The 21,827-nt window shown below is 36.6% G+C and overlaps 1 protein-coding gene across 12 annotated transcripts in view; it reads right to left on the reverse strand.

Moving 5' to 3' along the window:
- The window catches only part of NTNG1 (netrin G1), a 338,223-nt gene that overhangs the window by 308,367 nt on the left and 8,029 nt on the right, over positions 1–21,827 (reverse strand). For all 12 annotated transcript variants that reach the window (XM_060301827.1, XM_060301879.1, XM_060301855.1 and 9 more), the window contains exon 2: positions 20,775–21,540. In XM_060301827.1, coding sequence (XP_060157810.1) covers positions 20,775–21,020 — 246 coding nt within the window. In that variant the 5' untranslated portion in view covers positions 21,021–21,540. The remainder of the gene's footprint in view (positions 1–20,774; positions 21,541–21,827) is intronic.

The following is a 21,827-nucleotide window of genomic DNA, read 5'->3' on the forward strand; positions in this document are numbered from 1 at the left end:
GATTTCATACATTATGGCATACAGGTTAAATATGAGGAATCTAAAACCAGACTGCCAAGCTTTTTGCTAGTTGTGTGACTTTGGGTAATTATATAACTTTTCTGTGCCCCACCTTCCTCATTTGAAAAATGGGGCAATAACAGTACCTAATTATTAGAGCTGTTGTGAGTTAACAGATTTAAAAGTTCTTACAACAGTGCCTGACACACAGTAGGTGCTCAATAGAAGATAGTTGTTAATATATTATCATAGGGTCTCCAAAATTTCCCTTGGCAGAGTACAGGTTTTGGAATTAGGGATGGATCCCACCTCAGTCCTTCATTAGCTTTGTCATGATAGGCAAAGTTATTTGACATCACTGAGTCTCAGTGTGCTCAAGTGTAAAACAAGGACAGTAATACCTACCTCATACAGTTGTTTGAGGATTAAACAAGCAAGGAGCAAGATGCTTGTCTTACAGTCAGAGTTATCTGAATAGCACACAGCAACTAAAGCAAATAAATAATGCTGTGTGTTTTCAGAGGATAGATGGGCAGTTATGTTTATGAGGCATGGGGAAATGGAATTTAGAACGGTAAATGCAGCAGGTGTTTAGTGACTAATGCTAGGATAACAGCAGTCACAGAGCCCCATGGGGGCTTGGCACAAGACAGCCAGGAAGCCTCTGAGCCAATGCTGGGACACACAGAGGCAGACCAGTGCAAGCTACTGAGACCAAAAAGAGCCCAGTGTCTTTGAGGCAGCCAGACACCTGGAGGGAGGAAAAATCTTAATCTCAAGTCTTCAATCTCCTTTCAGTGCCTTCTGCCAATGGCTTTGAGAAGAGGGTAAAATGCCAAGGAGAGGAGAAAAGCTGTTTGCTGGAAGATGGAAGGAATATAAGTACAAAACTCAGAACTGGTACAGAATGGATAGAGAAAATTAGGAAGTCTTATAGCTAAACATATACACAATTAAAAAAAGAAAAAAAAACTTTAAAATTTTACTGAGCATTTTTAAACATCAATAACTCAGCCATTAATACTTTTCAATATTAAAGAGAGCACAGAGGGTGCTATTGATTTGAAATACAGAAAATGTCATGCTGAAAAAGGTATCTGATTTGGAACTGAGAAAATAAGACCAGTCAATCTCATTTTACCACAAACTAAGGGCTAGATTTCAACACTATTAAATTTTGTCTTATTAAATTATGGGTTGGGACACTAAATATTTGTATGGTGCTACAAGGAATAATGGCTCCATTATTAATATCCTATTCTTACTGAAGAGTTCCAAGAAGAGAAAAGAGAATTGGGAGCCTAAATATACCCTCTAATGTGAAAAATCATTACCTAAATTTGATTTGGGGGTCAGCAATGGTAACTTGATCAATTATAATGTGTTTTCTAAACCTGACCTCTAATAGCTGCTTTTAAAATAAAACACAAATGATACCAAATGATATATCCAGTTAATTCATTTCCAACTTGTTTTGATGATCAGCATCAATAATTATGTTTAGTTTTGTATCTGGCTATTAACCTTAATGATACCATACCTGCCATTTAAATAATTGCTTTTTTACCAGTATCAGCAGTAACAATAATTTTTGCTTATAATTAGTTGATTTTTCATTCATTATGACTGCTAATTATAATTACCCTATTAAATCATCATCCACAAGATGATCATAAAGATAAACAAATATTGCCTGGGTACCGAAATTTGTCACACATTAGAATTTTGAAGCATGACATAGACATGGCCCAAGAAAAAAATAATTTTTTTTAATATTTTTATTGGAGTATAATTGCTCTACAATGGTGTGTTAGTTTCTGCTTTATAACAAAGTAAATCAGCCATACATATACATATATCCCCATATCTCCTCCCTCTTGCATCTCCCCCGCCACCCCATCCCACCCCTCTAGGTGGTCACAAAGCACGGAGCTGATCTCCCTGTGCTATGTGGCTGCTTCCCACTAGCTATCTATTTTACGTTTGGTAGTGTATATATGTCCATACCACTCTCTTACTTCGGCCCAGCTTACCCTTCACCCTCCCCGTGTCCTCAAGTCTATTCTCTACGTCTGCATCTTTATTCCTCTCTTGCCCCTAGGTTCTTCAGAACCTTTTTTTTTTCTTAGATTCCATATATATGTGTTAGCATATGGTATTTGTTTTTCTCTTTCTGACTTACTTCACTCTGTATGACAGACTCTAGGTCCATCCACCTCACTACAAATAACTCAATTTCATTTCTTTTTATGGCTGAGTAATAGTCCATTGTATATATGTGCCACATCTTCTTTACCCATTTATCTGTCGATGGACACTTAGGTTGCTTCCATGTCCTGGCTATTGTAAATAGAGCTGCAATGAACATTGTGGTACATGACTCTTTTTGAATTATGGTTAAGAAATAATTTATTTATCTTCCTTAGGTTCTAATACCCTTTCAATTTCACTTCCTTTAGGTCTTAAAGTATATATTTATGTAAGAAACCTAAATAGTTAAGTACTCTGAAAATGTTTTTTTTTAGTATTTCTAAAGAGTCAATGTGATGATGTGTCAACTCATTAGGCAATGGCCACCAACTATTCAAACACTAATCTAGGAGTTGCTGTGAAGGTATTTTATAGATGTAATTAAAGTCCATAATGAGTTGACTTTAAGTAAGAGAGATTATCCTAGATAATCTGGGTGGGGCAGATTCAATCAGTTGAAAGGCCTTAAGAGCAAAGCCAAGGTTTCCCTGAAGAAGAAATTCTGCCTCTGGACAGCAGCTTCAGAACATGCCTGAGAGTTCTTGCACGCCCTTCCTGACAGACTGCCTTATGATTTTGAACTTGCCTAGGCCAATAATTGCATAAGCCAATTCCTTGCTGCAATGCATTTCTTAATACGTATCTCCTACAAGTTCTGCTTCTCTGGTTGAACTCTGATACAGCATGCTGGTGCAAGGTGTCCTGGCTGTTGTATTAGAGAGAAGAAAAAGCAGAAGGTACTCCTTGCCCTAAAATACATACCTCACCATTTCAAACTGCATTATTAGATAGCCATTCACTTCTTTGTGAGATCCTATTAATAATACAGACATTTCTAGAAGGAGTAACAGCATAAATTATTCCTATTAAGGCCTTTGCCATTAGAGGTCCCCTACTCCCTCCTGATGCACTGAGAGAATGCTAACCCATAAGGAGAGGTATAAGGACAAGGCAAAGAGTTGGCAGTAAATGGAATGTTGCTAACTCGGAGATGGCCAACGGCTAGTCCTATCAGAGCTAGTAAGTCTCCATCTAAATTTCCTTGAATCCCTGCTCAAGTACAAGCTTGCTTCTCCCAGGTGGCCAAGATCTTATAGAAATGCACACCTCATAGACTTTCATTATCAAAAGGACAGTGTGCACTGTGTATCACAAAGCTCCAACATACTCTCACCACTCTTTATAAAATCTATATACTCAAGAGACCAGTTTGATATACAGACTATAGACTCAAATAATACATGTGTAGATTAAACTGTTTGAAATGGATAGTTTTATTTTCACTATATGTACCCAAATCTGTAGGTACAGGTTTGGTTGGAAAAGAAGGCTAGCCTGCATAAGGAGGACTGTGTGATGGCTTTGGGAAATTTCAGTCTGTCAAGAACATGGTGCACATATGAAAACAGTGACCAATTTGATCAATTATTTAGAATGTCATGAGATCACACACACACACACACACACACACACACACACACACAAACACACACAAAATAGCCAGTGATTTCAAGGTATTTCTGGAGATTTTGTTGCTAGGTGGTTTCTATGAGTTGCCCCTCCATGGTCAAGAGACTGACAGACCTGTCCCAACTTTGGAGGATTGAGCCAAATAGGAGAGAGATCAAAGAAACTGCTACAGATATGAAAAAAAGTACACAATGTGCTTGTTCTTATGTTCCACCAGGATGCAATTCAAAAGAGGATTATTTTAAAACAGATTTACTACTGGGCTTATTTTGTTGACCTTGGTAAACATTACCTCAAAGTCGTTCCACTTGTATTTTCCTTAAGGGAGCAGAGATGCTCATGAACAGCTATAGACAGAACCACGTGTCAAGTTAAAGATATTGCAACTTTCTACAGAGAGAAAGATTTTAAACTGCCCATAATAATAAAAAACAACAACAACAGGATTATATTACAATACAATCTAGTGCTGAGGTCCTTTTGTCCTTGACATTACTCTAAAATGGAAATGAGAACCTAATCTATGATTTTCTATGATGATTGTGGATTTCCATTAAAGAAAATAAAGAAAGAAGCCTTAAACGTGTGATAATCCAACATGTACCACTTATTATTGTGACTGAGAGCAAGTCATTTAACCTTTTTAAAATCTCAGCTTCCCCATTTGTAAAATGGGGTTCTTCACCTATACATTATTACTAACGTGACTCAAGATGTATGAAACCATTTTTAAGTTATTTTTATACAAATATGAATTATTAGTATAATAAAGCTGGTATTTGAACTTTAGACTCCTTAGGAATTTTAACATTGATCATAATTAATTATATATAATTTATACTATACATCCTACCTATTTAATAAAGTGGGAAAATGCAATATTAATGTTCTGCCATTTATGGATAGACTCTTTAGAATAAAGTTCTTGGTGATCATGCATAAATTCATGCCACTCTAAGGATGGCAGTAGGCAGGCTCATGGAGTTATGAAGATCTGTTCTGGAGCACTGCAGAGCAAATAAAATAAAAGGGCATTCAAGCAGTTTTATAAATGTTTTTTAATGGAAATCAGTGGTAAAACCAATAATCCAGTGCGCCAGTGAAAATGTCATATAGTCTCAAATCAGTATTTTGGGAGAAGGAAACTGAGGTTTGGGCTAGGATTATGGAAGACACTCTGAATATCTGAGCTATGGACATAGGCCAGGTTAAGTTGCTTGTATTTGAATTCTATGTTCATTGTGATCTTTCTGTTCAAAATTACTTGGTTAGTCTTCAATAAATATGTATTGAATTGAATCCCTATGTGCTCTGTTAAGTATCTAAGATTTGTGACCACTGAGCTTGCAAATAAATATGTAATAAGAACTACAGCACCTTTGTACAGCACTTTCCCCTATTTTATACTTTGTCTTTTATAAAGTACCTTTACCTACATGATTGTGTTTAATGATTGATAGATTAGAGAGTAGGAGATTATGCCAAGTATAAAAAACATTACAGTATCATGTATTGGGAAACATAAGGACAGCTGAACAGATTTATTCATGGATGGCACAATCATAACATTTATTACTGTTGAGACAGAGCCACAAAAGGAAATTAGTTTAAAAGGAAAGCTAAAGACAAGGCTTTGCTTGTTTCCTTAAGCTGGAATGTCCTTCTCTTTCTTCTTCCATATCAGACCAGTTTCCTCTTCCCTCAAAGCTCAGCTCAAAGACCATCTCCTTTATGAAGCTACCCCTCTGTGTTCCCATAGCTCTTTATATACAGCTCTAGCATAGCATTTATTTTCTTCTTCTTTGTAAATAGCTGTTTACTTTGTAAGGCTGCTTGAAGGCAAAAGCTAGCCTATCATTGTTATCTCCCATTATGCCCCACACAGGGCACTGCAAGCAAGGAATTCCATTAACACTCAGAGTATTGAACTAACTAACTGGAGAGAACACCACTATGTTAAAGAACTAAATACTCCCACAAGATATCCCCAGGGTCACCTTCTGCCAGATTATGCACGAGGTTACTTAGATATCATAATGGCAAAGACAGTGGAAACAAGAATTGAAGTGGCAGAAAAGATTACTGAGGGACAGTAACAAAAAAGTAAAAGTGGAGAGAGCAGAGACGTAGGAAAGCAGACTGCTAGAAGAACTCTTCGTTCCACCGCTATATATTAAGGGCCCACTGTGTATCAGGCATTAAACTAATTGCTGGGGATATAAGGGAGAACAAGGTTCCTTCCCTCCCTGTCTTCAAGGAGCTTCCAATCCAGTGTGGAGGGAGACAAGTAACCAATAATTACAAAATGAAGTGTTAAATGTATTGGTAAGGACAACTACCTACTATAACTGGGCAGTTGCATGTCTAAGAAATCTTGCTGTCGAATTCCCTTTAAAAATAGTTTCAATGAGGAAAAGGGGTTAGGGGTTAGATTTCTAGTCTTGTGATAACAAAGACAGATTCCATCTTGGCTACTATAAATAATGCTGCAATGAACAATGTTTTGTCTTGTTGATCAGGACTGTGATGGAGATACACTGGATGCTTTTGAGGAAGGGGATAACATGGATGATACAGCAGTCAGAAAAGTTGATTTAGGACCTGGCATTTCCATTTCCCATACTAAAATTTCTCTCTTTCACTTCTAGGCCTCCATGACAGCCAACACATTGAGCCCATTCCAATATCTTATTAATAAAATAAGTTTTATTTATCTTCTCACAGTTATTTATTTTAACTTTTTTTTAAATTAATTTATTTATTCATTTATTTTTGGCTGCTTTGGGTCTTCATTGCTGCGCGCTGTCTTTCTATAGTTGCAGCGAGCCGGGGGCTACTCGTTGCTCTGCAGCATGTGGGATCTTCCCAGACCAGGGCTCGAACCCGTGTCCCCTGCATTGGCAGGCAGACTCTCAACCACCGCGCCACCAGGGAAGCCCCCCATTTTTTTTGTTTTTATAAGGAGTTACTAAGCTGCTGCTAGGCATGTCTAGTGCAGTTGTTAAAACATCGATCCATTATAATCTCAGTGTAAATGCCATTGCATCCATGAATAATTATTTTAATACTGTGTTATTTAGAATACATTTCATTTACTTCAAAACTACAGTTGTGAAATTATTTTGACTTTAAATACCTGGCTTGGAGCCAGAACCTCACAGTTAGTTATTAGATGCCATTAGTAACGTTAGGAAAAGCCAGGCAATTCACAAAAAGGGAAACTAAAGGGAAAATATTCAGAAGATCCCCTCAAAGCAGGAAATGAGAATCAGAATGACTTCAACTTTTTACGAATGGAAATGATAATCACAATGATAAAGATGATTAACATTTATTGAGCACTTCCTACGTGCCAGGCACTGTGTTAAGTACATCTTTATCCTACTGTTGCTCAGAACAAAGAAGTGAAATAACTTAAGTTGGAACTTGAACCTTGAGAACTGTTTGACTCCAAATAAAATATCTCTAACGGCATGCACTTTCCGAAGTTACAGAACTCCACTTCGGAGTACCTGGTTCTAAATGTCCAAGACCCCTACACCTGAAACTAACATAATATTGTACATCAACTACACTTCAACAAAAATTATAATTAAAAAATTCCCAAGACCCAATGATCCTGGAAACCTCCTATCTAGAAAGGGCAACTGGGCTTTTCTTAGTAGTATGAAGCTACTCCTTTACTGTTGTTACTCCTAAAACAATCCCAATTCTCAACAAACAAACAAGCAAATGAACAAAATGTGTACCGACCTACCTACACTGTCAGCCTAAATGGAAACTTCCTGGCTGTGGTTTTAATTGGAAATGGAACCCTTCCCTTGCTGTCCAAATCTATTACTGTTACACATCACCCTTAGTTTTTCATCTAGGAAACAAGCCACTCTGGTGATGGATGAGGCAATATTTATATATCATCTGCAAAGTAAGCAAGGATGTCCAGTTTAAAAGCACTATAAGGCTATTGTTACAGTCCAGTAATGAAGACAGTGATTTTGGGGAAAAAAATTACATACAGCTAAATAGTAAAAATAATTTTTTAAACTGTGATTTTTGTATAAGTTGTACAGATCAGAGTATACCTTTCAATTTAGGTGGAAGATGCCACTCTTAAAATTTGTTGCCTTCTGTATAAAAATCTAGTCAAAGAAGTTAACTTATAGTTTGGCTCAATATTTATTTCTGTAAATTTTATGTTTCTTCCTATTGATCCATAATTATGAATATTTATTAGTGATGCTCATACAATATCCAAGTGATTTACCATTAAATAATTTTTTAAAAGATAAGAGATTACGAGTCATGGTACACAGAGTTCTATTAAAAATCCTGAGTGAATTATGGTGGAGACAATAGATCATTAAATCGAACTGATGTCTAAGGCAATAAGAGAAACATGATTTCTTAAACTTTTTTTTTTTTTTTGCAGTAAGCGGGCCTCTCTCACTGTTGTGGCCTCTCCCGTTGCGGAGCACAGGCTCCGGACGTGCAGGCGCAGCGGCCATGGCTCACGGGCCCAGCCGCTCTGAGGCATGTGGGATCTTCCCGGACCGGGGCACGAACCCGTGTGCCCTGCATCGGCAGGCGGACTCTCAACTACTTCGCTACCAGGGAAGCCCTTAAACTTTTTTCAATACACAATAAGAGGAAGCATATCAGTAAACAAGATAAAACAAAACTTAGGAGAATCCTTATAATCTGCTGGTAGGAATGTAAAGGGTGCAACTATATTTGATGAAAATGCCATACTTTATAAACCAACAGATTGGCTACTGGGTGTATATCTTGGGAAAAACAAAACTCTTGTTCATATGCATCAAGATGTGGGTACAAAAATTGTTTTACTGTTGAGTGGCTTGTAAAACTAAAAAAAAAAGAACTTCCTAAATTACCACTAATGAAGAATGTATTTATACAATGGAATATATATTTTTTATGTGGATGAACAAGATCATACAGATCAAATGGATAATTTACAAAAATATTGTTAAATAAAAAAGCAAGTTACAGAATAGATTTTTCAGGATGGTAATATTTAAAAAGCCCCAAATCAAAATTATATCTTGTTTATGAACATACAAGCTTGGTATAAAAAATATTAAAAGATAGACCAGAAGGAAATATAGCAAATTTATGACACTGGTTCCCTCTGGGAGAGGGAGGCAAGAAATAGGTCAGGCCATGGAGACAAAGATGATTTCAACTTGGTCAGTAATGTTTCTTTTTTTTAAAGCTTAACAAAAACAATATGCTACCACCGTTAATTTTAAGTGGTAGTTGTACATGTATTTGTTATATTGTTTATGTACTTTAAATATTTTTTAAGAAACTGAAAAAATTTTTTGTGATACCTTCAAGATCAAGGACCTCCAAAGCAGCCTATATATCCCAAAGACCATGTATGTATTACAGCAATAATCTTTGATATGAATATCATGATCAAATTGACATATCTGATTTTAGTACTTCATTTATTCATTCAACAAATATTTATTGACCCTTACTATAGGCAGGTACAAGACAACGTTCCTGCTCCTTGGTGCTTGTATTGGGGAGGAGAAAAGAGATATAAATAAAGGAGTAGTATATAACATAATAAATATCAGGCAGTTATAACTGATATTCAGTCAGAAGGTGCCCAGTAAAGTGTAACCATTGACATCTCTTCTGATTGGTCAGTGTTGGTGCTGCCCCAGCTGTTAATTAGTTTGAACATCAACCCTGTAATAAATTCAGTGAAGAAAAACTAAGCAGGCTCAGGATAAATGGATAAAGGGTGTGGAGGAGATGTGATTTTAGATAAGGTGGTCATATGAGAAAGGTTTTTAATCAGAGACCTAAAAAAAGGCAGTAATGAGCTCTGGGAAGATATTGAGAACATGGGTCCAAACAAGGCAAGAATAAACTATGTTTAATGAGGAACATCAAGAAGGCAGGTAGAGAGGACTGAGCAAGGTAGGAGTGATCAGAGCAGAGATCAGAGAGGTATTCAGGGACCAGATTACACAGGAGCTTTCAGGCAGTGGTAATGGTTTAGATTTAATTCTCAGTGGGACACAAAAAATATGAGAGGAAATTAAGCAAGGAAAAGATCTGACAGATTCTTAAAATTTTATGTATGTATATTTACACAATATAATTACACTGTCTATATATAGATATATATTTACATTATAATATTCACACATTATAAAGTTTTATATTATAATATTATAAAACATATGTGAATTTGATAATAGGGCAAACGTGGGAAGCAAGGAGACCAGTTAGGAGATACTGCAGGCGTGCAACCTAGAGATATAGCTGGTAGTTAGCAGGGGAGATGATGAAAAGTGGTCTGATTTGGGATATATTTTGAAGGTTTAGCTAACAGAATTGGTTGATATGTGTGGTGAGAGACAAAAAGGAGTTAAGGAGGATTCCTAGATTTTTCGTCTTGAGCAACTAGATAAATATAAGCTGCCATTTATAGATATGGGAAAGACCAGAGTCAGAATAGATTTGGGAAGAAGAAATCAAGAGTTCTATAATAAACATGTGAAGTTTAAAATGCCTACTAGACATCCAAGTAGAGACAGCATGGAGGCAGTTGGCTATATGATAACAGTTGTTATTGATAGTGTAAAAAAAAAAATCAGAAGTATCACGCTAACTACTTTTCTCAACACTTCACCCACAAGAATATGATTTTGTTAACTAGCCAACAGTTGCTGACTTATTATTCTGGTTTTAGATGGTGAATACTCTGCTGGTGAATATGTACTCCACTCTCTTATGATTTTTAACAGCTTACTTCCATTTATATGAACACGTTAATGGAAATGAAAGCAGAAATGGAAACAAACACAGTTGATTGGTTCTCTTATCCCTAAATGAAGACACTCATCACATAACGTGCATTTCCAACATTCCATACACTCTGTTTACAGAATCCAATTTTCTGAGGTTATCTTAGATAAAAGCTTTTTAGATAACAAAATCATAGTATTGTAGCTCATAATCCAAATAATAAATATGATTTTAAAAAGGTTTTTGTGATGGTTTTATTCCACAGACTACAAATAAAATTAGAGAGTAACTTATAGTATAGTTTAAAAGTAGGACATGCATGTAAGATTGCCTGGATTTATCCGATTCCCACTACTTAGTTGGAAAGTAAGCACTCCTGCCTTAATTACTTCACCCATTAAATAAGGATAATGATAAGATTGAGGATTACATGAACTAACAAAGGCCAAGTGTTTAGTACAGTGCATGACACCAAGTTCTCAATAAATAACATTATTTGTAAAAATATTCCACAAGTTCAATTCAACAAGTGTGCATTAAGTAATACTATGTGCTTTACACTGTGCTAGGCACTGTTAAAGTGACCCCGGTGATGTCTAAATACAACATTATCCTGAGCCACACAGTGGACACATTAGTGACAATGCTTCCTAACACCACATGTAAGATTAGTTTTTCTAAATTTTGAAATCAAAATCCATGTGGCATGGTCCAGGCATCACAACCAACCTCAGAGTGGCCACCAGCTCATTTTCTCTGTCATGCACACATCCTCTTCTGCAATTTGTACTGACCAAATATATTGGATTCTCCTCTCCCTTGAGAGAGGGTTGCTTGGAAGTATATTTGATATCTTCATTTTATCATTTCCAAGAAGGAAAGAGAGCAACAGAAAACAAACAGAAAGTTATATGTAATGGTGAAAAAGCATTGTTCAGACATGACGATGATAATGTCAGCTGCCAGACCTCTCAAAGGACATCAACCCTCTGGAACAAAAGGGCTATTTCTTTGTGCTAAAACAGCATCCAGCTCAATTCTTCATTTAATATTTTAGAAGTCAGCTCCAAAGTAGGTCAAAAATTGAAAACCAATTTTGGTTTCTTCCTCAGGTCATGTCTCTAATTTTCATGGAACTGATACTATGAGAATATATCTATTCCCAGAAAGATGAGAAGAAACTTACAACATGCCAATCTCAGTAAGTTCTTTTCCAGTATGATGCTGTGTGAAACAACTTTCATTCTTTCCCCCTTTTGTAAGGAAGAAAATTCTGAAATCTAAAAAAGCACATGAAAAGCTAGTCTGCCCATTGGTCTGGTGAATTAAAACCAAAGCAGATTTCACACCAGCCACTTTATACAAGGAATATGTTTCAGTATGCAACTGTCTCCAAAAAGACGGATTCTAAGGGAAAAGGAATGCTTTACTGAGGGTAAATGACAACTTCTCAAAGTTTTTATATTAGAAACAAAAGACTTGAGGGGGCACTCAGATGAATATTTCCTAGCCCTGAGATGATGGCCCCCATGCCACCAAAACCCAGGGCAAGATTACGTAAAATTTCCACAAAATGAAGGGTGTGGAAAAGTCTCTGAAACAAGTCCTATTCTTCTGGAAGAAAGGATACTCATTTTTGAACTTGATCAACTGAAAAACAATAATGTCTGTTTAAAAGGCCCAAATATATATCTTTTAACTTAACTGTTGGCTTCCATAGAAAAGTTTAAAAAGGGGCAAAAAGTACAAAGGAGTAAAACTACTACAATTAGGAATAAGAAAGTTTAAATGGCCAAGAAACATATTTAAAAACTCAATCTTTTCAATAAGTAAATAAATACATCTTTAAAAATGAAATGTCATTTTCCCCTTCCAATATGTTTGTATATCAATGCCAAATTTTAAAAATTATTATCTTAGCAGAAAAGGTGTGGGAATAAGGATAATTTCATCAATATCGTTTTTGGTAAACTATATAATTTATCTGCTAGGGCCCTATATCAGAAGAAAATTTAAGAATATAATGTCCAGGGGCTTCCCTGGTGGCGCAGAGGTTACGAATCTGCCTGCCAATGCAGGGGACAAGGTTTCGAGCCCTGGTTTGGGAAGATCCCACGTGCTGTGGCCTGTGTGCCACAACTACTGAGCCTGCGTTCTAGAGCCCGTGAGCCACAACAAGAGAAGCCACTGCAATGAGAAGCCCGTGCACCGCAACAAAGAGTAGCCCTGGCTCACCGCAACTAGAGAAAGCCCGCGTGCAGCAACGAGGACCCAATGTGGCAATCAATCAATCAATCAATTTTTTAAAAAAGAATATAATGCCCAGTATTGATGAGGATCTAGCTACTAGGGCATTTCATAAAATACTGAGGAAGTATAGATAAACTATCTTTCTGATGGACAGTTTGACACCAGTTAAGAGCCTTAAAGTATAAGAAACAAACAACCTAAATGTCTCTAAATAGAAGATTGATTAAAGAAATATCCATAGGGTAGAATACTACAAAGCAGTATATCTCAAAAATATAATGTTAAATTTAAAAGAAAGAAGCTATATAATAATGTGTACACTATTTTTCCATTTATGCAAGGTTCAAAAACACTGCTACTTATAATTTGTACACAACCATCAATATGTAATTTTCAATTATTTGTTAAAGAAGAAAAAGGAATATAAAGGAAAAAAAATATCAGAAGGCATAGCACATATAAAAGGGTAAGGACTGTTCTTCAAAGCTTTTGTTTTGGTTGTGTGTGTGTGGATAAGTGTGTGTTTACTGTGTTCCAATATAAAATGTATTTCTCACTGTGGATCAACTTAAAGCAAGTTTTAAAGCCACAGGTATAGTCTACAAGGTGTAATTTGCTCATCTTCAGCTTGTTGCTCCCAAAGAGGTCTCCTGACTTTGCTCTCTACCGTGTGGCAGAAGCTGTCTTCCTTCTACCTCCAGAAGCTCTCTCAAGTCCAGACAAAAGAGAACAAGGCCCACTGAGAGGGGGCCTGCCTAAGTCCTACATCTTGTTTTAAGTCCAACACCTCTTTCCCCAAGATTCACACAGAGAATGCCCCTTCCATTCAGTAGGATTCTACCCTTGAGAGCAAAAGAATACAGCCTAACTCTTTAGCCTCAACTAAAGTCAATATGATGAGCTCACCATCCTAAAAACATATGCATTTAATATGGGAGGTTTGGAATATGGGAGAAGAAGGGTAGGTTTAATAAAGAAAACTATACTGATACATGTTCATCAAAGCATTATAACCAATAGAAAAAAAATGAAATGAAAATAACATCAAGTCATCAAGGTAGGAGCATAATTAAATAAAATATTATATATCCATATAATAGGATATTTATAGCTATCAAATCATACTCTCTAAGCACATATAAATGATCTAACTAAATGATAAAGCTATAGTAGTAAATGAAAAAAGATGAAAAATTATATCTGATGATTCTATGATTCCAATTTTGTAAAACAAAATGTATATTATATTGGGTTGGCCAAGAAGAACAAACTTTTTGGCCAGCCCAATATTTAGGGAGAGAGACTTTTAAGAAATATGGCAAAATGATTTCAATGTTGAGTGTTAGGTTTTTCATCTTTTCCAAATTTTTTACTTGGAAAACTATTTTTTAAAAGATTCAATTAGAAATGGAAAAAAGAATCCTTCATACATACTGTCAGTGTTGAAACTCAGAGTAGATTTTTCTCTCCCACCTCTCCTTTGAGAACATCATTATAAGCTGCCCAAATGGATTAGCTAAATTTTTCTAGTTGTCTCTTAATTTACAGAGGGAAAAACCAGATATATGATAAAAGTCCTCGAGAAATAGAAAACATTCCAGAAAATCAAATACTATATTCAATCAACTGATGAATTAATCAGTTAAAAACATGTTATTATTTATTTGTTGCCTAGAAATATGATAAATGCTGTAAGGTAGAAATGCAATATAATACATAGTTTCTGTTGAGCTCCTACTCTGCATCAGAGAGTACAGGAGGCTGTCTCACATATTATCTCACTTAAAGGGCAGTGATCCAGACCAAGAGTCAGGATAAGGTAAACACATGAAACATATGTGTATGTGGGTACATAAATCAATAAGATGTAATGAAGTGCTAAATGGTACAGTATAGTAGAGTAGATAGACAGGCATATATTTTAATCACATAGTTAAAAGGTCAAGAGAATGATAAGAGCTGAAACTGGCAGGAACTATACAGAGAAACTAACTTGACACAGACCTTGAAGGACGGGTGGAATTGGGATAAGTGGAGACTATTCCAAGCAAGAGGAATGTCTTCTGCTTCTCCTGGTAGAGAAAAACATGAGATGAGGGACTTTTTGTGTGATGACACTAGTCATTAACGTCAAAGGATCAAGATGCCAGACTAAGACCCACGCACAGTTCCAGAGCTAAGCAGAACAAACCCCACCACCACCACCAAAAGTTTACAGAATATGCCTGAGAGACCCCAAAGCAATCCAGAGAGACTATGGGTTTTTTAGGACACTAGTTCTTATATTTTCAAGTGATATTCCTCTAGAGCAGACAAGGCTACCTCTTTGGGAACTGAAGGAGGTAATTCAAAGTAGTCCACTACAAGGCAGTAATTATATTGAGGTCTCATGTTTCACCTTTAAAATCTTGTATTTGTGCATTCAGTAAAATGATGCTCCTAAACTTTGTGTGAAGTTGGAGCGCCAGGTATATGAGCCATGCTTATCTCATGCAGCATACTTCAGCATCTCCTAAGTTGAGAAATACATATATATATACAGGTCTAACTCATCAGGTTCCACGAATTTTTGCTCCTCTTCCATCTTGCCAGATATAAGGTGTCAAATCTACCATTAACCAGGCCACTAGGCTATCATTTAAATGCTGTGGGTCCATCTGCTGCACCCAGCCTTTTTCTTGTCTTCTTCAAACACAGTTTAACATCAGGCACTTGGCTACCAGACAATATTTTCCAAGTGGCTCTTTAATATGCAGCAAAATAATGTTTCACCTTTAAACTATGAGTGCTGGTCTTACCTCTACGTCCTCGTCCCCATCCTCTGGCTACACAACACTTCGTATTAATTTTGCTTAGGACTCTTTTTTACTTCCTTTGGGGGCAGGGACCATATGTTATTTGACTTTGATTCCCACCACCACCACCAGGTTTTGCACGTGCTATATGTTCTGTTCACTTCACATTGCATACAGTAGTCTATAGTAATATTTGTGCATTAGCTCAACAGAGACAAGGGTACTCGTGCACGTAGAGAACACTGTCTGGGAACAATGAATGACATGAGGTGGTTTTAAGTTTGGTTAGCCCCACCATAATATTTATCAGCTCCCTCTCAAGGCCTCCTGCATAAACCATGCACGCTATGCCAATGCAGCCTCAACCCAAATCCAGTAGTCCCCTTCCAATGAGACTGCTAGTCTTAAATCCCTTGGAAATGCCATTGGGTCCTGATGGGAAGTAATGGGAAATAAGGTTGTAAACACTCAGATTTAAAAACCAGGTAGAGTACTTTAGACTTGATGCAATAGATAATAAGGAGCTACTGTTGGCTCCTTAACAAGGGAATACTTGATATAGTGACATATGAGAAAGACTGATCTCTGTGGAACTTAATTCACTGCAAACATAAATTAAACTTTTCTAAGAAGTAAGTCTAAATAATGAACTAAATAACAATGAAGTGTTAATAATGAAGGAACTGAAGATTTTTAAAAATTCCATTCTGGCATAATTAAGGGATAAATCAATTCAAATGAAAGATGTCACTGTTATTAAAACTTCATTCATTTATTAAATTATGTTTCACGTGAACAGAGTGCAGGATTATTTGACTATTATGTAAATCAATATCATTTCCAGTTTTTGGAAAATTGATATTAATGCCTTGTCATTGAAAACGTAACTAAATTTATCAAATTAACTTCTCAAAAGCCACCTGATAGCCACCAGATCGCAACCTGAGCCGATGCCAAATCAGAAATGTAAGTTATAGATAGCCCTGAGACTATGTGTCACCACTCATTCATCCCACTGGGTTCCTTTAAAATTATAAAACATGAAGGCTTTGTACGACTTTTGTAAATTCCATTTGAACGTAATGAAATATGCTCTATCCACAATGCTTATGGTAATTAAAAATGTTTTTCTTAATAGGAGTCTATTTGGAAATAGCACAATATGGAATGATCATTAATAGACCTGCTATGGTGCTTGAATAAATGCCTAACAAGAGCACAGGCACACATGAGTAAATTTCCTAACGAAAATCCATTTTCATTTCAAATTCTGACATTTTATTTAGAAAAATTATACCCTTTCTTTTAATTATTTCAGTAAACATAACTAGGGTATTGTTAACTACACCTCAGAGTACTTTATTTTCTCCATTTTTTAGTAATATGAACCTACATGTAATTAAAGGCGTGCTGCATTAATGATGCCAAAGGTCTCCAAGGGAAGCACTGAATGTCCACCTCAGAATATTATGTCAAAATTACATGCACAGAAGACTTTTTAATAATCTTTGTTTCCTAATTTAGATTTGATTGGCTCTGAAATCCATAGGTGCACTCCAGGGCTCACATTTCTAGCGACATCAGCACTTCTGTGCCATGAATTGTACAAACGCCCATGACTTCTTCCGTCTGTAGGCTTCTTTTGAAAGCTTCCGTTTAACGTATCCAGAAAATGAGCTGCAGGCTGGAGATAATTGCAGATAATTTTGCCATTTTTAAGCCACTGGGGTGTTGCGTGGAGATATGACAGCTAAGTTTGTCTAAACACAAAGAACAAGTCATAACTTTGTGTTGTCACTCCAGCTTTACACACAGGTTCAGATCATCCTGTGTGCTCTTTATGCAAATTGAAACAAATTGTGGTCACTAGATGATCTGTGTTTTCTGACAAAGCTGTGCTACCTGAAGCTTTTACGTGGCTGAAGGAAGGACATGATCTATACTAACATGTTATGTCAGCCTAAAAAAAAATGCTTAACCCTCTTCTACCCTTCAGATTCTTCACCCTTAACAAAAACAGAGTTCTTTTAGCCATCGACAACTTACAAGGAATATATCAGATTAAATTAAAAAGAAAATGTATGGCCTCAATATACAAAATTCATGCATATATATGTATATGTGTATATCTATATCTATTTCTATTCCCCTATTTCACTATCATAAGTAGAAATGGTAGAATCTCCCATAAAACTAATGTTTAAAATGCTGGTACTATTACTATACAAAAATTTAAAATCACTAGATATTAAAGAGTTATTAAGTAGGTTATCCAGGTTAATAAACAGAGATCTACTGTTAAATGGAATCATGTGGTCCTTTTTCCCTAAAATTTCACTCTAAAGTAAATGTAGCATTCATGGATGGTCACCGGCATATAATGATGGAGGCAATGCAAAAAGCAGCAATACAAACTTCAACTTTATATTAGATAAATTGGCTATGGGAATTATAGGGTATTTCTCTGACCAAATGTCCCCTCGGTGCTCAGAACTGCTGTAGTCACAGCTAATAAGGGTGTCACTAGCTGAGCAGGTGATTACTGAAACCATTTTGCAGCAAACATTTACATATCAGGGCTAAGCAGTGATTGTGCTGATGTGGCAGCTGCCCTGATGTAATAGGCCGTAACGACTCTGAGGGAGCAGGTATGGATGCGTGTGTCAAGGAGGGGAGAATGTGAAAGTCATAACACAAATGACTTTATGGATTCCCATTAGACCTCGGGCTAAGGAGCACCTAAACAGGTCTGATATGACAGCATCCTGAAACAGCTTTACAGCCTGTGTCAGGAAACCTTACACTAAAGAGTTTTATGGAAAATACAAAACTGCAGAGAGGAAGTGCTGCTATATTAGGTCACTATCTTTGACTTGGTATATAATATGCATACAAATAGTCTCAAACTATGTATTTAAAGTATAGCTTATTAAACCTGTTATGCCAATCAAATGTATATTAAGGAGTCCAAATTAAGCACTGATAGGTAACATCTCACAAACCTCACACTCTCCCATGGAAAACAATTCTGTCCAATGACAAACCTAAACCCACCAAGACTTCTGAATATCTGTATCACAGTAAGATGTAGCCTTTTAAAACACTGTCCTGTGGAGTTTCACATAAACATGTAAAGTACACATGTTACTGCACTTGAGAAAGCTAAGGGATATCGATTTTACTTTTTTCTCTTTTGGTCTCTAACATCACTTAGCCAGTAAACTGGTAGGAATTGGCTTGTTTAAGGACCTTAGACCATGTCACTGTAAAAGTCAGGCGTGAGAAGTTCTATAATGCACCCTCTCCCACTCAAGATGGGAGAAAGAGGCATGCTAAAGACACCAAGTAAACCCTTCAACACGACCGACAGGAGCAGTGCTGAGCAAGCATTCTCTTGCCAGAGGCTGACACCAGGGAAGCTGCACATTCAAATCACATGTTGAACACATCATACAGGGCCTATGCAAGTACAAACAGCACTGTGAAAAAGGATCTTTGCTATTTTACTTAGATCTGTAAATTATTAAACAATTCCAGAAGAGGCATATTGCTACAAGTGCATGCAAACCAATATATAGAGTTAGAGTGTTCTTAATAATACGAAGATTTGGCCCAGGACTCATCCTCTGCTAAGGAGTTCTGGGCCAAACCTGTCACCTGAACAGCAATTTCACCCCAGACTTGCAATGAGATCTTAAATATGACCTTTTATGAGAGATTATTAAAAATCTTACATAAAGCCAAAAAATGTCCCTGCTCTCTTGCAGATTTATTATAGTTTTCCTAAAGTGTTTGAATAAACTCCTCTTCTGGAAGTCTCTGATTTCTAAAAGGCAACTTCTTTGCAAAGCACATACCTGCTACCCAGAGAGACGGTCCTCTCTTTGAAATATTTAGTCTTTCAGAGCACTTTAGTCATAGTGACACCTAATAGCCAAGCTCTTTTTCTCACTCTCCGCAAAATCAGGTTTAGACTATAATTCAAACCAGTCCCCAAAGGCACTTCTGAAAAATGGCAAGCCCTTAGCTTTTAGGTGAAAGCACTGTGTAGTGCTCAAAACTGTTTCCTGTTACAAAACCTTTTCTACAGTGCTAGGTCTAAGATGATCTTATGCTAATTTAACTCACTAGGGACTGTGAACAGATGCTACTTTGATTAATAGTTTTACTATCCTGAAAATGCCAGGCCAGGTTCAAGATAATAAAGTCAGGTAAGGATACTATCAAAATCTGCCATACGATTACATCTGTTACGTGGTGAAAAATGGGACCACAACAGTTCCTGTATCAAATAAAGACCGCCTATAACAAAAAAAAGCAACAACATAAACCAAATGAACACATTGTCTGAATTCTTTCGCACATTGATTTACATCATTTCAATCACCAAACTCTTTACTAATACCTTATGGGTATATTTTCAGCAACATCTCTAGTGAAAATTCAATTTGTCACTCCTATATTACCTTTTCACATCCCATTTACTTTACCACTCAGAAAAAGACTTATATATACTATGAAAACAACAAATTATCTAACTTTGCTTATCAAAAGGAGAGTATTTGAATTTGTATGCTCCATATCATTACTTTTTCAATAAACATATTCCAAACTTTTCTATGGAAAACCACAACCCTTGTAAACAAGAGGCTGCATAAGTTGACAAATAAGACTCTTCTGGAAAAGCTTCTCATGAGGTTTTAGCCCCTGTCTCGTCTTCTGCTCCCCTTCTCACTGGTCTCCTAACCATAGCAGTTTCCTGATGAGGAAAACCAGGACATCTACTCTAGCCTTGAACTATGGAACATGGGACTAGCCTTAAGTTAAATATGTATGTGAAGAAACCTTTGTGTTTTTAAAGTTGGTTTACCAATGGGTTTTATCCTTATGATATCACATATAGCCTAATCATATTCCCAATCTCCAATCTGAAATTTAAACTTCAGTGGACTTTTTTTTTTATATAATTTATATTCAGTGCACTTGTCTCAGTGAAACCTTTGGTTTGCAGGAAGGTAAGTTCCAGTGCAAACTGTGCAAACTGTAATTCCAGGTGGTGCAGGCCTCCACTGAGAATGAAGCTAGCCTGTTTAGCACAAATCTGCCACTTGCAGATTCAGCTCATTACCTGAGTTGAGTCTTTACACTTAACACATTTGTATGCATATACAACATGCCCGCACTTAACATGAAATATTCTATTCAAAAAGGTTGTCTCACCATTGCACAGAATGTCTCAGGAGGGTCTCCACAGGTAATGTCCGGAGGATCCAGTTTCACTTTCAGATATTTTGTCATGTCTGTGGATTCCGGCTGACAGGCCATATAATCCCAAACTTTCCCTTCTTCTGTGTAAATCTGAGTCTTACACACATCATAATGTCCCCACACCAAAGGGTAGGGCTGCATCACTGAGGACACTGTAACCCAAAGGGCATGAATTGACAGGAATCTTGACAAATACATCTCTGAATTCTTGGCAATCTTCGTGGTAACAAAAGCCGGGTTTGATTATCTGTGGTCTCTATTTTACATATACATGTATGCCTATAGGTAGGTAGGTTTGTATATTTAACAAAAAACAAACAAAAAAAAGAGGATGAGACTTCAAAGTAGATTCCAAAACTAAAAGTGAAGGATTCGGGTATTGCGCGTGTTCAGGTATATTGAGGACTTTGGTGGAAACCTAGCATACTTGTGCATTAGGCATTAGCAACAACTTGCAGCTTTTTCATTGTCTTAGAACATATCTATTAGACTTGGGTCTAGTTTGGTTTTTGTAAAAGATGTCCAGCAGCAGATAATGATCTAGCAAATTGATGGCTCTCCTATTGTACATCCAATAACCCTGGGTGATCCTAGATGCTCACGGCTCATAAGCGTTGCTCAGGCGCACTGAGGTATCAGTATCTGAAGCAAAAGGATGAGTGTCTATAGCTCGGTGTCTGCTTCCCATCAATCATTCTTTTCTTCTGGCGCCAACACCCTTTTAGAAACAATAAAAATAAGAGTTATTGTCCCACAATCAATGCATTACAAAATGTATGCTATGTTGGCATTTGGGAGGTTTGATGCAATATGAAGCAAATTGGTGTAATGTGGACAACCTTTACTTTGCTAGAATGAGCAAACCACAGAAATCATTCACATTGGGGAGAATTTTGAAATGAAGGATTTAACACTTCCGTAACAAAGACAGATGTTTGTGTTCCAGGTGAGTTACAGGTTTTCGCTTCAAAAATTATATTTCCATCTTGACAAAACTGAGAGCAA

Source organism: Globicephala melas, chromosome 1, assembly GCF_963455315.2.
Source record: "Globicephala melas chromosome 1, mGloMel1.2, whole genome shotgun sequence".
Taxonomy (NCBI): domain Eukaryota; kingdom Metazoa; phylum Chordata; class Mammalia; order Artiodactyla; family Delphinidae; genus Globicephala; species Globicephala melas.